Here is a 14,906-nt window from a genome sequence, read left to right as displayed (position 1 = left end):
CATATCATGGAGATGCACACAACATTTGTTTTAATGGTTTTGAACTAGATAATGCATCTATTAATAATCAGAATCACTCAGCTCTTACTTCCATTCCCTCTTTCAAGAACAAGAAATGTTGTCACATTTTGATGAGCTGTCTAGTTTAAAAGTTGTGCATGCCTTATTTTTAGAAGTCTAGTTGCTTGTTTTGTTTTGTAAAAGGTATGTGGTTAACTTACCTCAATTTTAAAAAAAAATTATTAATTCGTGGGATATGGGCTTCGCTGGCTGGGCCAGCATTTATTGCCCATCCCTAATTGCCCTTGAGAAGGTGTTGATGAGCGGCCTTCTTGACCTGCTGCAGTCCAAGTGGTGTAGGTACACCCACAGTGCTGTTAGGGAGGGAGTTCTCAATTGAAGGGAGGGAGGTATTATACTACTTCAAACTGGAAGGAAAACTGAGAGGTTTCCCCGGAACAATTCCCTAGTTGTCATTATATGACTTCTAAGATTCAAACACCATTCCTACAAGTAAATAATTAGTGGGGAGAATTCTATGGGCCTCTGCTGGTGGGTTTGCAGGCAGAGAGGCCCATAAAATTTCCCAGTGACCTTCCCACCGCCTGCCCTTGACCTACCAACAATTTTACAGGGGGTCGGATGAGGCCTCAGGCAGCCTGCCCACTCCCCAATCGAGGCCCTCAAGTGGCCAATGAATGGCTAGTTAAGGGCCACTTCCCGCCGGGCCTCAATGTTGAGGCCGGCAAGTGGAGGTCAGAGACAGGGGCAAGCCTGGCAGGTCACTCTGCATGTGCCTCAGGCAGGAAAGGTAGAGGGGGGGTGGCACCTCCATCACTGGTCCCTTTCCACATCAGAAGCCCCCCCCCCCCCCCCCCCACTTAGGTCTGCCCCCCCCAACCCCCAACTCCCTTCGCTGGGTGCTCTTTCACCACCTGGCTTTACCATCAGGAAGCCCACCGCACTCGCTTGCCCACCCTTTCCCTTGCCCCCATCCCCCTCCCCGGGTGCTCTTTCCCTGCCTGTCTTTACCATCAGGAAGCCCACCACCCCTCTTGCCCACCCTTCTCCTAGCCTTCCCTTCCATCCCTGCCACAAGACCTGGGACTTCAGCGCTGCCAACCAATCAGTTTGGCTGGCAGCTCTCTGAGGCAGACTTCCTCCCGAGCGATGGCCAAATGTCCCACCTCCAGCAAATCAACGCCCCACCGAGTGTTAAATGGCTGTGGGGCAGCCAACACTCTTTGGGTGGTAGGATCAGAAACCCTGGCACCCACTAAATTCTGCCCATTGTATATAAAATTGCACATGAGGTGCGTCGTTGCTGAAACTAGAGTGGACCAATTTTCAAAAGTAAAGGCAGTGTCATCCACATTTGTGTATTTCAAAACCTGGAACAAGAGATGATCATCCCAGCTTCTTGCATTTTGGGTCTTTCTGCCATTCTTCCTCTCCACGTTTTTTTGCCTCTCTTAGATCACTCTCCTCAGTAATTCTCACCTGCCTATATTCTCGAGCACATTTTCGCATGCCCTGATATCTAGATAAGCTTTCAGTAACGTGCCCAGGGCAACAAACAGAAAACTCAATTTTTCATTTATTTTTAAGCAATTGGAGCTATCCTATGCCCTCTCTTCAGTTTTTAGCGAGTGACAAAGGATGACATTGTTAAGCTGTTACTTAGAAATTCTATGACACAGGAAGACTGAGTGTACACTTGGGTTAGTACTTTATTGCCCTGTCACATTTAGGACTGAGCTTTGAACAAAGAAGATTAATAGTACAGACAACACAACTCGGAACTGTCCCCTTCCTGCTCTCCTCAACCCTCCCTCCAACCCCCAACAGACCCAAACCCAGCAACTAAACATGAAGGAGCAAAGTTGTTGCAGGTCAAACCCTAATCCTTCAAGGTTCACCCTGAAAAAAACAGTTTCTGTCACTATGGTTTTCCTATTTAACCACATCCCCAACTATCACCAGCTTTGTCTTCGAGAATGAAGTATGTTGATCTTGACTCAGAATTATGATAGTTTATATTCCTACATGCAGATACTCAATAACGTTTTAATTTGATGAATAGACTGTTTTTATGCAATGTAATACTTGCTTTATATAAGTTGCGATGTGTTTTACAGGCCAGATAACCATTTTCTAGAGGCAATCAGCTGTTTTCCAATGGTTTATTTCATGGTGGGAAGCATTGACAAGTAAGTATCAATGCATTGTACCAATCAAAAGCCAGAATTCAACTGTGTGATTAAACTTGCACTGATTTGGATACACCCTCCAAGCATGAAGGCAGCAGAGCCCCCTATATGCTCTGCCATGTTATAGTTGGCTGCAAGTTTAATTTTGGACCCTCCCTTGACTAATTCTCTTATCTCAGCATGTTTGACACCAGAACATTAGGAAATCAGATGGTTTTTCTGACCATTCCAGCAGTTTCATGATGGCCATGGACACTAGTTTTTACACTTGGCTTATTCAACTAATTGAATTAAATTTCCACAATGGTCGTGGTAGGATTTGAACTCATGTCTCCAGGTCATTAGCCCAGACCTCTGGACTACTGGTCCAAGCAATGTCAACCGGATTTCTATTAGAAAGTGAGTCAGTTTTGCACATCATCCATCAAGCTTCTGAGTGACTTTGGGTAATTCCTGGAACAAGGTCAGCAGCTGGCCATGTGTTTGGAGATGGTCCATGGAACAAGAAAAGTGAGAAGATACCATAAGAGGAAAACTTCCCCCAATGGGTATATTTCCCTTCTATATATTAGTTGTAGTTGTTATATTTGATAATCTGAATTAACAACTTGACTTTTATTGCGCTGACAACCAATTTAAGATTGTCAGCTGTGCTCTCAGTGTGGTGCATTTGTGTGTACTGGAAACTACATATATTAATACACAGAGTCCTGTTCTTTGCAGACAGCAAGAACATGTACACACATTGTGCCTGTTTCAGCTAAACAAAATAAGTGACAGCCACCTGCTGACTCATTCCTCAGGGCATTGCCTTGACCAATCAGGGTCAAGCTGCCATGTTTAAATTTAAAACAATGCATGGCAGTTAACTGTCATTCACCATCAGTGGTGCATTCTCCATGGCAATGCCACTTGCCAACCAATTGGCACTCTCTGCGCATGGAGTATAAGTTATTGTCTTTCTCTTTACATTGGCATTCTTGTTAGTGCCCTGATGAGTGCAAGATGAAAAGCTCAGACATGTCTCTTTTTTCAGCAATACTTTTATTAGAAGAATCCATCTCCAAATTACTTGGCGCTATTGGTTGGACCACTGTTTGTTTAACCTCTGGGATCTGAGTTCACTTCTAACACATATCAATATCAGGAAGGTTTCTTCCTTTCCCAGCTGGTTGGGCCTATATTAAAATGAGCTTGGACATTCACAGCCCAGCTGCTAATGAATGCAAAACTCAAACCTAATTGGCATTTATGTGGCAGTGCCACACAGAGACCATAAGAATGCCTATTGTGGGTAATAAAAGATTCACGCTAATGCTGTATGGAATTAGGTCCCAGATCATCCAAAATCCCATGACTGGAGGGATAGTCTCAAGTGGCTAGGTGAGCTACTCCAGTTCCTATGCTGAGCTTTATGTTGTATGAAACCCATGTTATACCTGGGCTGCGATACAATGGAGTGAACTAATATCCCATTTCCATTCCACAGTATTGATTCTGGAAGTCTGAATATAACATAAAACGCATTTGAAATCATCCTCACTTCATTTTGTATCCACCAGTTTTTCAATGCTATCGGAGGTTGGATTTCCCCTGCCATTTTTAAGCAAATCAAGTCGAAGGAGCAAGTCATTCAAAAAACTAGAGCATTTAGTGAAGGGAATGTATCACTTTTCTGCCACTTCCACTGACAGGAAATGTTTTCTGACCATTAATAGGTGGCAGACCCTAACTAAAATCAAAAGGAAAGCACATTGCCTCCTGAAGTGTGTACAAAGGCAATGCTATGAAATTTATGTTTCCACAGATTCCAAGTTAATTGTAGAATTAATCCAGACAAATAATTGAGTCGCATAATAAAAGGAACTTGCATCATCCCTGCGCTCACTGACCTACAACGGCTCCCGGCTAAGCAACATCTTGATTTTAGAATTCTCATCCTTGTTTTCAAATCCCTCCAAAGGCCTTGCCCCTCTCTATCTCTGTAACCTCCTCCTGCCCTACAGCACTTTGAGATACTTGCACTCCTCTAATTCTGGTCTCTTGAGCAACCCTGATTTTAACCGCTCCACCATTGGTGGCCATACCTTCAGTTGGCTAGGCCTCAAGCACTGGAATACCCTCCTTCTCCAACTCTCTGCCTCACTTTCCTCCTTTAAGACACTCCGTAAAACCCAGCTCCTTGGCCTAGCTTTTGGTCATCTCACCTAATATGTGGCTTGTGTCATATTTTGTTTTGTAAGGCTCCTGTGAAGCGCCTTGGGAGTTTTTAATTATGTTAAAGGCGCTAAATAAATATAAGCAGTTGCTGTTGCATTAGAGTTAGAAAGACTTTGAAAGACCAGAACTCGCAATGAAAATGATGAATGGGCAGTCAGTCAGCACCTGAGGAGGAAAGAAAGGTGAATACGTTGGGTCGGACCCTGCAACAGAACTGTCAGTCAACCTGGGAGAAGCTTTTTATGCTGCCTGTGTGTATGAAATTAGCACATTTTAACTCTCGATCTCTACCTTTTTGTTTCCTTGGGCATATCCCTCAGTCTGGATAATCTACTGCAGTGTGGGATTATTTATGCTGACAACCTGGTGGTTGTGGACAAAGAGAGCACGATGAGTGCCGAGGAAGATTACATGGCTGATGCCAAGACAATTGTTAATGTCCAAACAATGTTCAGGTAAGGGTATTTCTGCAGAACAAGCCCAAGTAACATAACTGCAAATGAGCTGCTGGCTGACTCTCAACTAAATTGCCTTCTTTCTGGGTGTGAATAAATATAGGGCGGGATTTTATGGCCCCTTCACCGGCGGGATTTTCCAGTCCCACCGAGATCAACGGGTTTTGGAGCGGCTCGCAGCATTTTCCAGCCCCGCCCACACCACGATGGGGCCGTAAAATTCCACCCATAGATTTGCATTTATATAACGCCATCTCCAGATGTCTCAAAAGCACTTTATAACCAAGGAGGTACTTTTGAAAGTGTAAGTTGTAATATATAGTAAAATTTTTATTATCCAGCATGCTTAGGCAATGGGTGGTGCCGGTTAACGGAGAGTCCCATTTACCTATGGAATACAGGACAATACCTGTAGTATGAACTAATATGCAAGTACTCGGGACGTAAAGAATAGTATTCCTTTTACTTCTAATCTTCAACAGTACATTAAAAAAAATTGAAGTGTAAAATAATACAGTATGCAGGTACGGGGTCTGGATAACTTTGTAATTGCTTCCGATTGAAGAGACGGTTCGTATTAAGAGGACATCAGAAATTCCAGTTAGTAGAGAATTCCAGTCGGAGTGCCAGATAACACAAAGTTTACTGTAGTAACATAATACAGCGCTGGTGTAAAATTGGTGGTAACTAATTGGTGGACAGCAAGATTCCACAATTGGCAGTGTGATACTGACTAGATCATCAGCTTTTAGTGATGTTGATTGAGAGATAAATATTAACCAGGACAACAGGGAGAACTCCTTCAGATTAATGCCATTGGATATTTTACATCCATCTGAGAGGGCAGACAAGGTCTCAGTTTATGAGCGCCTCTGACAGTACAGCACCTGCCCAGTACTGCACTGGAGTGCTAGTCTAGCATTTTGTGCTTACATTTCTTTCATGGGATGTGGGCGTTTCTGATAAGGCCAGCATTTGTTGCCCATTGACCTATAGCTGCCCTCTGAAATGGCCTATTCAACCATTTCAGAGGGCAGTTAAAAGTCAGTCTCATTGCTGTGGGTCTGGAGTCACACGTGGGTCAGACCAGCAGATTTCCTTCCCTAAAGGACATTAGTGAACCAGAAAGGTTTTTACAACAATCAATGATAGTTTCATGGTTACCATTACTGAGGCTAGTTTTATATTCCAGATTTATTCATTGAATTCAAATTCCACCAGCTGCTGTGGTGGGATTTGAACTTATGTCCCAAATCACTCACCTAAACCTCTGGATTACTAATTCCCACAGAGTGATAATCCAGTAACATTACCACTATGCCACCATCTTCACTGGGACTTGATTCACTAGCCCTGTGGACTCAGAGGCAAGAGTGAGCCATGGCTGACATAGAAACAAAAATGAAGCAGGGATTTCCTCCTCCTCTTTCCTACCCAGTGAGCCATACAGTGAAATGTATATTTGGTGTAGACAGGACCTGGCTCCGCAATGAATTCAAAACTGTCCAGATTCACATAGGAAGAATGTGAGTAACCCTTGAGTGACATTAGTGGAATGGGACAGAGAATTGAGATTGTGTTGCCCCATTACCAGATAGTGCTTTGTAAAAGGGTGATTATCAGAAAGACAATAAACAGAATAGCTGTCAATTTTCATCAGATGTCTTCCCAGTGATACCCTTAACTTTTATACTTTCCATATGAGGAGATACTTCCCCGATATCTACTTATTGTTTCCCTAGTGTGAGGGACCCTCATTTTACGAAGGCAAATAAAACTACAAAATGCTAGGATTATGAAATGAATCACAAGATATTGGAAAGACATAGCAGGGCAGCACGTACTCAAAAAGAAAAGGATAAAACAGGTTAATATCCCAGCTCTGGTGAAGGGGCTTTATCTCAGATGCTGCCAGACTAGTTTGGGAACTTCTGGAATGTTCTGTTTTATTCTTGAAGTATAGTGTCATTGGTTCTGGGTAGTAAAATCAAAAGAGTGCAATAGATTGATGGTGGAATACAAATGTTACTGTCTGGGAAAGAAGTAAGAAATGTATTAAACGTTATAAGGTCTAACTGCGTATTGGACTGAGTGTATTAATTATGTAATAACGCAAGCAGCAATGGGCTCCATGGTAATGGATATTCAGCTTCTGTTCGGTTGTTAGTGATCCTTCATTTTTGTGCCAATAGTTCTCATGTCGTCATGCAAGATGTCTTGAAAATTATTGTTGTTAGGTAAAAGAATCAAGGGACATGGAGAAAAGGCAGGTAAATGGAGTTGAGGTGCAAATCCGCCATGGTCTGGTTGAATGGTGGAGCAGATTTGAGGTGTTGGATTGCTTCCTCTTCCTCATGTTTCTATCAGTTGAGTGTTCTCGAAAGTGTAATTGGATTCTGGTGGAAGAAAGTCGCTGCTGTGGAAAAATAGCAATAAGATATCCAGTACAATTCTCCGCCATAATAGAGTATTGTGCACAGTTTTAGTCCCCTTATCTAAGGAAGGATATACTTGCCAAAGAGGGAGTGGAACAGAGGTTCACCCGACTAATCCCTGGGATGGCAGAATTGTGTTATGTCGAGAGATTGAGGAAACTGGGCCTGTACTCTCTCAAGTTTTGAAGAATGAGAGATGATCTCATTGAAACTTGCAAAGTTCTTGCAGGGCGTGATAGGGTGGATAGAGATAAGATATTTCCCCTGGCTGGTGAGTCTAAAACCAAGGGACACAATCTCAGAATAATAGGGAAGCCATTTAAGACTGAGATGAGGTAGAATTTCTTCACTCAGATGGTGGTGAATCTTTGGAATTCTCTACCCCAAAGGGCTGTGGAAGCTCAATCATTGAGCATGTTCAAGACAGAAATTGATAGATTTCTGGATACTAATGACATCAGGGGATATGGAGATAGCACAGGAAAGTGGTGTTGAGGTGGATGATCAGCCATGATCTAATTGAATGGTGGAGCAGACTCGACAGACTGAAAGGCCTACTCCTATTCCTATGTTCCTATGACTCTTAACATTTACAACTGAGCACCAGTCAGTTTGAAGAATGCATCTGGTGGTGTGTCACACTTCACTCGGGGAGTCCAAGTTGCTGTGGCAACATGCACTTTCACATGCATGTTGTAGCCTGGAGCTATGGATAGTGACGGTAGAGGCTCCAACATTCTTTCTATCATGTTGCTAATCTCTCCCAATCTTAACCGCCTGCCATTGTCATGTGTTGGAAGGATTTGCAGGCCAACATTCAACCTGTTTGGCTTGAACACATCTTCCTTGATCATCAAGTCCTGGAACGTAACTCGAATCCAGAGCTTCTGGTTCAGGGGCAAGGACACGACCCCATGTGCCACAAGACCTCCATGAAGAATGTATTTACAGGACTATAAATATACAATAGTCACTGTAAATCCAATGGGAATTCAGTAGAAACTTGTTTAGTCAGATAGTGATTATAATATCGAATTCACTGTCACAAGGAGTAGTCGAGATGAATAGCATAGATATATTTAAGAGGCAGCTAGATATACACTTAGAGAATGGCATAGAAGGTTATGCTAATAGAATTAAACAAAGAGGACTAGGAGGAGGCTTATATGAAACATAAAAAAGCAGCATAGACCAGTTGAACCAAATGACCTGTTACTGCACTGTAAATACTACATAATTACCTCAGAACAAACAAAACGAAGCCAAAAATTCCACCCTTTTTCAATGCAGCAGCCACTCACAGAATTCTGTTTGATGGTGGAAAAGCTTACTCATATGGTGTTTAAATTTGATTTTAAAAATGGATTTCAAAGCTTCTGAGCTTGAGAAAATTAATTCTGGGGAAGTTGACGTGAAGCAGCTCCTCATGTTGTTTTAGCTTCACTGTTCACATTTTTCTCAGGACCGACCAAGGACGAGAGAATCATGGAGATGTGTTATTGTGTTCAATATCCCACATTATCTTCCCGCAAAGGAATCATTTTTGTTCACCATATTCCTTCAGCTGAGATTTGATGTCATGTCTTTTGGCTTCTATAGTTAGATAATTACCTGTAGCCAGTTCTTGCTTCCACTTGACAAGAAAGCACATTTCGTCAATTTGCTAATATTCCTCTTTACATGAATGAACCCAATGCTATCCACTATCCATAAAAAGCTCAGTTGCCCTGGAGTTTCCTATCATTTTTAATCACCAGCAACACCTTAGCATACAGTGTGGTAGTCATGGCTGAACAATTTTAATGAAGTTGCTTGGACCACAAGCGTTTTGGGGTCTTAAAACAGGCAAGGTGTGAGAAAACCATGAATGATTAATTTTTCCTTGCAATAGTTAACTATATTCAGACATCATTTGTTGTGCTCCATGTTTCAGGTTGTTCCCCAGTCTCAGCATTATCACAGAATTGACTCACCCGTCAAATATGAGGTTCATGCAGTTCCGAGCCAAGGACTGTTATTCGCTTGCACTGTCGAAATTAGAAAAGGTAACTCCACATTTAATTTGTCAAATTAAAATTACAGTGCATTGTGTCTTAATGATCCCTCCCCGTGATAGTAAGATTAATCAATTTTCTCTTGGTAAGATAAAAGCAAAATACTGTGGATGCTGGAAACCTGAAGCAAAAACAGAAAATGCTGGAAAAACTCAGCAGGTCTAACAGCATCTGTGCAGAGAAAAAAGACAGAGTTAACATTTCGAATCCTTATGACTCTTCAGAGCAGAAAAAGAAGTCATAAGGACTCAAAACGTTAACTCTTTTTTTTTCTCTCCACAGATGCTGTTAAGACCTGCTGACTTTTTCCAGCATTTTCTGTTTTTATCCCCTTGGTAAGATCTATTTTAGCAGGATGCATAAAGAAATTCAAGGGCTTTAAAAGATTCCCTGGTTTAGCTCCAGTCAGTGTTCTTCATTGCTGTCCTTGAGTAGGAGTCATGAGCACAAGAGCACAATTAGTTTTCCATTGATGCCTGGTTGCCATAGCTGCATTCATCCTAAAGCATAACCTTGAAGGGAAAAGTAATTGTGATGAACTAGTACTGTTCATATGGACTACAAAGAGTGCTGTCCTTGGGCCCATGCTCAATAACCAGTTCAACTTGGTATTAAGAGGTTTTTGTTCAAATTGAATGGAGCCTTTCGCACATTTAGCACTCCTCTGAAGTCACAATCTCTTTTCATGTGGAAAATTGAGAACACTTCCAGAAACCCTCTTAAAAATACTGGCATACTTGCAGAACTTCCTGTACCAAGTTTTTAAAGGAAACCCATACTATGATATTTTGTTCATACACAGCAACAGGAATAACTTGGGAGTAAATGAGCGAACACAGGAGAATACACCAAATTCCTGAGGTGCTGATCTGATGACTTTGAGGGTCCTCCTGGGTCACAGAGCCCAGTTTGAGGCCCTTTCTCTTATAGGCCTGTCGCCCATATTCCACACCGGAGGATGCAGCAATGGCTGAAGGGTGGGGATGGGGTAGTTCGAGACAGAAGCACTGCCCCTGTAATTACCCATTGATTAGTTTCAGTGGGTTGGACATTGTGGTTATGTTTTCGCGATGGATGTTTTCTGCCCATGGGTAGCAACTATTCATGAAAGGGGCGCTTCTGCTGTACAGAAACCACTTGCAGTAGCTTTAAAGTATCCATTGTAGTTATTTTGGGCTTTCTGGCTGATGAATGGATGTTACTTGAACTGTCTTCAATACTTACCAACAATTACATTTATTTTTTATTTCTCTTGTTGCCTGACAGAAGGAACGTGAGAAAGGCTCAAACTTGGCATTCATGTTCCGTCTCCCTTTCGCTGCTGGAAGGGTGTTCAGTATCAGTATGTTGGACACACTACTTTATCAGGTCTGTAGCGTAGGGCATGCTCATTAAATGTCATTACCTTTTACATGTGGAACCTGTTAGCTGGTGACATGTGCAATCAAAAACGAACAAGCATGCCTGCACATGAGCTACAGCAGGAGTTCACTGTTGTACAGAAATTGAATATCGATGAGGGTTGTAATGCACAGAGTGGTGTACTCATACTGTCTCCCAGGTTTCAGTTATATGGGGTGAAACGAGAAGCTGGGATTGTTCTCTTCAGAGCTGAAAAAGTGAAAGAGACATTTAATCGAGTTATTCAAAGTTTTGAACAGTTTTGATGGAGTGCTGCCAGCAAGGTCAGTAACCAGAGGACAAAGATTTCAAGATAATCGGGCAAAGGAACTGGGGGGAAGACGAGAATTTTGTTTGCTCAGCAAGGAGTTGTGTTCTGAAATGCATTGCCTGTAAGGGCAGTGGAAGCAGATTCAATAACTTTCTTTAGAGACTTAAATATATACTTGAAAAGGAAAAAGTTACAGGGTTATGGTGAAAGATCAGGTGAATGAGATTAACTTTCAAAGAGCCAGCACAGGTGAGATGGACTGAATGGCCTCCTGTTGCGCTGGATGATTTTATGAAGAATTCCTTATCTTGGACATTTCTTTGGTGGGGTAGTATTGGCAGAGAATGGAAGTTGGGTGGATTGGGAACACATTGGGTGGGCAGTACCAAAGTGACCTTGCCTATTTCTACCTGAGGCAGGTATTGCCACACTTAAGCTGGTGAAACTATTACATGTCATAATTGTTCCAATCTTTCTTATTTTCCTTGCTAGTCCTTTGTTAAAGATTACATGATCCCAATTGCACGGCTGTTGCTGGGACTTGACACCGCTCCAGGCTCTGGTTATCTTTGTGCTGTAAGTAGTTGAAAGACACATGCATATCTGATGACAATTAAAGTTTGGTGCTGATTTATGTATGTTGTTTTATTAAATTACAAATTCCAAATATGTAAGGACTAAGATATAATGAAATATTAGTCACTCCCAATGTGTTATTGCTGGCAAGTTCAGTGATGCTATTCCCGTAATTGCCTATTGATATACTGTTAAATTTCCCTCTCTGTCTTTGTCTATTTCCATCCATTCAGCCAGTGGTGTCTCTTGCTGAAACCTGTAGCATTTCAGTTGTGCTACTTATCTTCGATTGCTCATTTACTTAACAAGAGGATTTTTCAGATCAGGGAAAGGCCCAGTAACCCAACAAACTCGTTTCTTTTCGAACAATCCCACCAAGCCACCTTTTCAGTACATTTTCCATTTTTTATTTTTGTCTCCAGGTACACTAATTGTCCCTTGAACCTATTTGTTACTCCCCATTTGAATAGCCCTCCCTCGAAATTCGGGATAGCTTTCTTTAAAAATTAAAGAACTTTAAAGAAACATACTGAGTGTGAAAAATATGTTAGAACTTGCCTCTAAACTCTTGCTCTTCAAAGAGGAGGTTTGATAAAGGTGTTCAAAATCATGAGGGGTCTAGACAGAGTACATAGAGAGAAACTGGTCCCTTTGGTGGAAGGTTTGAAAACAGGAGGACACAGACTTACAGGCCTGGATTTTCATCCTTGAGTCAGGAAAATTCCCAGCTTGGCTCGCCTGCCTCCAGAGAAAGTGCCCACCAGAGTGCAGTTTTCATTCCGGGGTGCGAGCTGGTGTTGGTCCAGCCGACTGGGGAAGAAGTGCTGAGGCAGCCATAGAGGCTGCTGCTGCAGAGGCAGGTTGCTTAAAAGGCCCACCTCGGTGTTGTGGGACTGCATCCCAGTTAAAATAAAAACACAAAAGCCACCTATCCCTCAACGCTCACACCTTTTTCACCCTCCAAACACTCCCCATGCCACATCCATGCCAGCTGATGTCCCCACCCACCCCTCATGCTCCTATGCCAAGCTCTGCCCTTCCACTCACCCCATGCACCCTCATGCTTCTTATTTGAAGCTCTGGCACTTCCATGCACAAGCATACATAATAAGGCCTGGCTGGGAGCTGAGACAGCTATTAGATTAACAGAATATCTGTTCCCAAGAGGAAACATTGTTTGATTGTCATCTCAGGCTCTCTGATCTCTGCTGTCAATTTCACAGTGTTTTTTAACATAAGTAAGTGGTTTTAAGTGTTTGTGGTTTGTGAATTTTGAAACTTCAAAGGGCCTGAATGATTGACATTTTATTAGCTTGCCATCCAAACCTTTTTTTCATAGGAGTAAGTGATCAATGGATTACATATTTTCAGAGCTTTTTTCAAGACATCCCACTTTAGGCTGTGCTGTTCATTGATTGGAGAAAGTTTACAGTGGGTCAATGGGCATGGAAGTACCAGAGCCTGGCATAAGGGGCATGAGGAGACATATGGGGTGGGTGGAAGGGCAGAGCTTGGTGTAGGGGCTGAGGGTATGGGTGGGGAGCATACCTTGGCTTAGGGAGTAAGAGGGGGTCCTTTTGCACATACCTTTTAAAAAAGGTCCCCTCATGTGTACTATGCCCCTCTAAGGGGCCATGAACTATGGCTCTTTAAAAACCTGGCCCGACTCCATGAAAATTTCAGAGGTGTAGGAGATACCTATCTCCGCAATGGAGCCAGCCAGGTCAGGAGTGCTGGAAGCGGGCTTCTGATGGGAAGTAGCCCGCATCCTTTAAAGGTACTCCCAAAAATCTCTCAGCCTGGGAATGGGATCAGGAATCCCGGAATCAGGACATGCCTGCCATTTTTAAAGGGCGACCCAAGTCAACCCAACTCAGTGAAAATCAAGGCCAAAATGTTTGGCAAAAGAATCAAAGGCAACATGAGAAAGAGCTTTTTTACCGCAGCAAGTGGTTGGAACTGGAATGCACAGCTTGATTGGATTGCCAACCCTCCAGAATTGACTTGGAGTCTCCAGGAATTGAAGATCAATCTCCAGGACACTGCTGCGTGCAACCCTGTAGAAAAATCATATGGACACTAAAAAAGTGGGTGGGTTTGTCATTTTCTTTGAAAGTTTCTCTTTACCATATATAAAAACATTGAAGATGGGGCGGGGGAGAAAGGCTGTTTGGCTAACAGTCAAGTACCATCCAATTGGGTAATGAGCTTTCCAATTGGCACAGGAAGGTAGCATTACAAGAACAGATGTGTTGGCCAACTAATGGCAAGAGCGTGGGGATAAGTCATATGATGAAATCTCCAGGAATACATTTGTTCACAGCTGGCAACGCTACGCATGAAAGGGTGCTGGAGCTAATTTAGTCATGGCTTTGAAAGAGGAATGAATAAAGCACCTAACGTGGAAAAACTTGTAAGGCTATAAGGTAGGGTGAGGGAGTGGGACTGGCTAGATTGCTCTTGCAGAGAGCCGGCAATGACACGAAGGGCCGAATGACCATTTTTTTTTTCATTTATGGGATGTGGGCATTGCTGGCTATGCCAGCATTTATTGCCCATCCCTAGTTGCTCTTGAGAAAGTGCTGGTGAGCTGCCTTCTTGAACCGCTGCAGTCCATGTGGTGTAGGTACACCCACAGTGCTGTTAGGAAGGGAATTCCAGGACTTTGACCCAGCGACAGTGAAGGATGGTGATATATTTCCAAGTCAGGATGGTGAGTGACTTGGAGGGGAACTTCCAGGTGATGGTGTTCCCATGTGCCTGCTGACCTTGTCCTTCTAGATGGTAGCAGTCGTGGGTTTAGAAGGTGCTGTCTATTGTGCTATAACCATTTTATGCTCTGAATCTCATTACTGAACAATCTATTCCTTGCAACCTTCTAAGCTTTGTCATTGGAAGAATTATTTCAGGTGGCATCCTCCTACACACATTGACACATTGTGTTGTTACAAACAGCAATGAGTTGTGAATGTATGAAGGCCTAAAAATGTTTTAGAATGGCTTTGTTACGCGTGGGTTTGAAACCATGAGGATGTTGACACGTCAGAGAACTTCCAAAGGAGAGAGGATAATTTTCCCTTTGCAAGTAAACAATGCCTGTGTGCTAATGCTTGAAAAGTTCCAAACAGCTAAATAGTGGAACAAAGCAAAACCTGAATGCAATATTTTAGAAAAGGAATTGAATAATGAGGTTTTTGTATTTAGGGCCTTCATCTGCTTCACATTCATACATACTGTACTTCCAGAAATAATTCTATTTGCTTATGCATTTGTGTACAATGTTA

At 42.6% G+C, this 14,906-nt stretch overlaps 1 protein-coding gene across 1 annotated transcript in view; it reads left to right on the top strand.

The window, feature by feature from the left end:
* kcnt1b (potassium sodium-activated channel subfamily T member 1b) overlaps positions 1-14,906 on the top strand; it is a 388,151-nt gene that overhangs the window by 353,873 nt on the left and 19,372 nt on the right. Inside the window, exons 21-25 of the mRNA XM_041193666.1 lie at positions 2,139-2,210; positions 4,751-4,885; positions 9,254-9,365; positions 10,641-10,742; positions 11,539-11,622. Coding sequence (XP_041049600.1) covers positions 2,139-2,210; positions 4,751-4,885; positions 9,254-9,365; positions 10,641-10,742; positions 11,539-11,622 — 505 coding nt within the window. The remainder of the gene's footprint in view (positions 1-2,138; positions 2,211-4,750; positions 4,886-9,253; positions 9,366-10,640; positions 10,743-11,538; positions 11,623-14,906) is intronic.

The sequence above is a fragment of the Carcharodon carcharias genome, chromosome 8, assembly GCF_017639515.1.
Source record: "Carcharodon carcharias isolate sCarCar2 chromosome 8, sCarCar2.pri, whole genome shotgun sequence".
NCBI lineage: Eukaryota > Metazoa > Chordata > Chondrichthyes > Lamniformes > Lamnidae > Carcharodon > Carcharodon carcharias.
The sequence above is the reverse complement of the archived record's forward strand: the minus strand, read 5'-3'. Positions and strand labels throughout refer to the sequence as shown.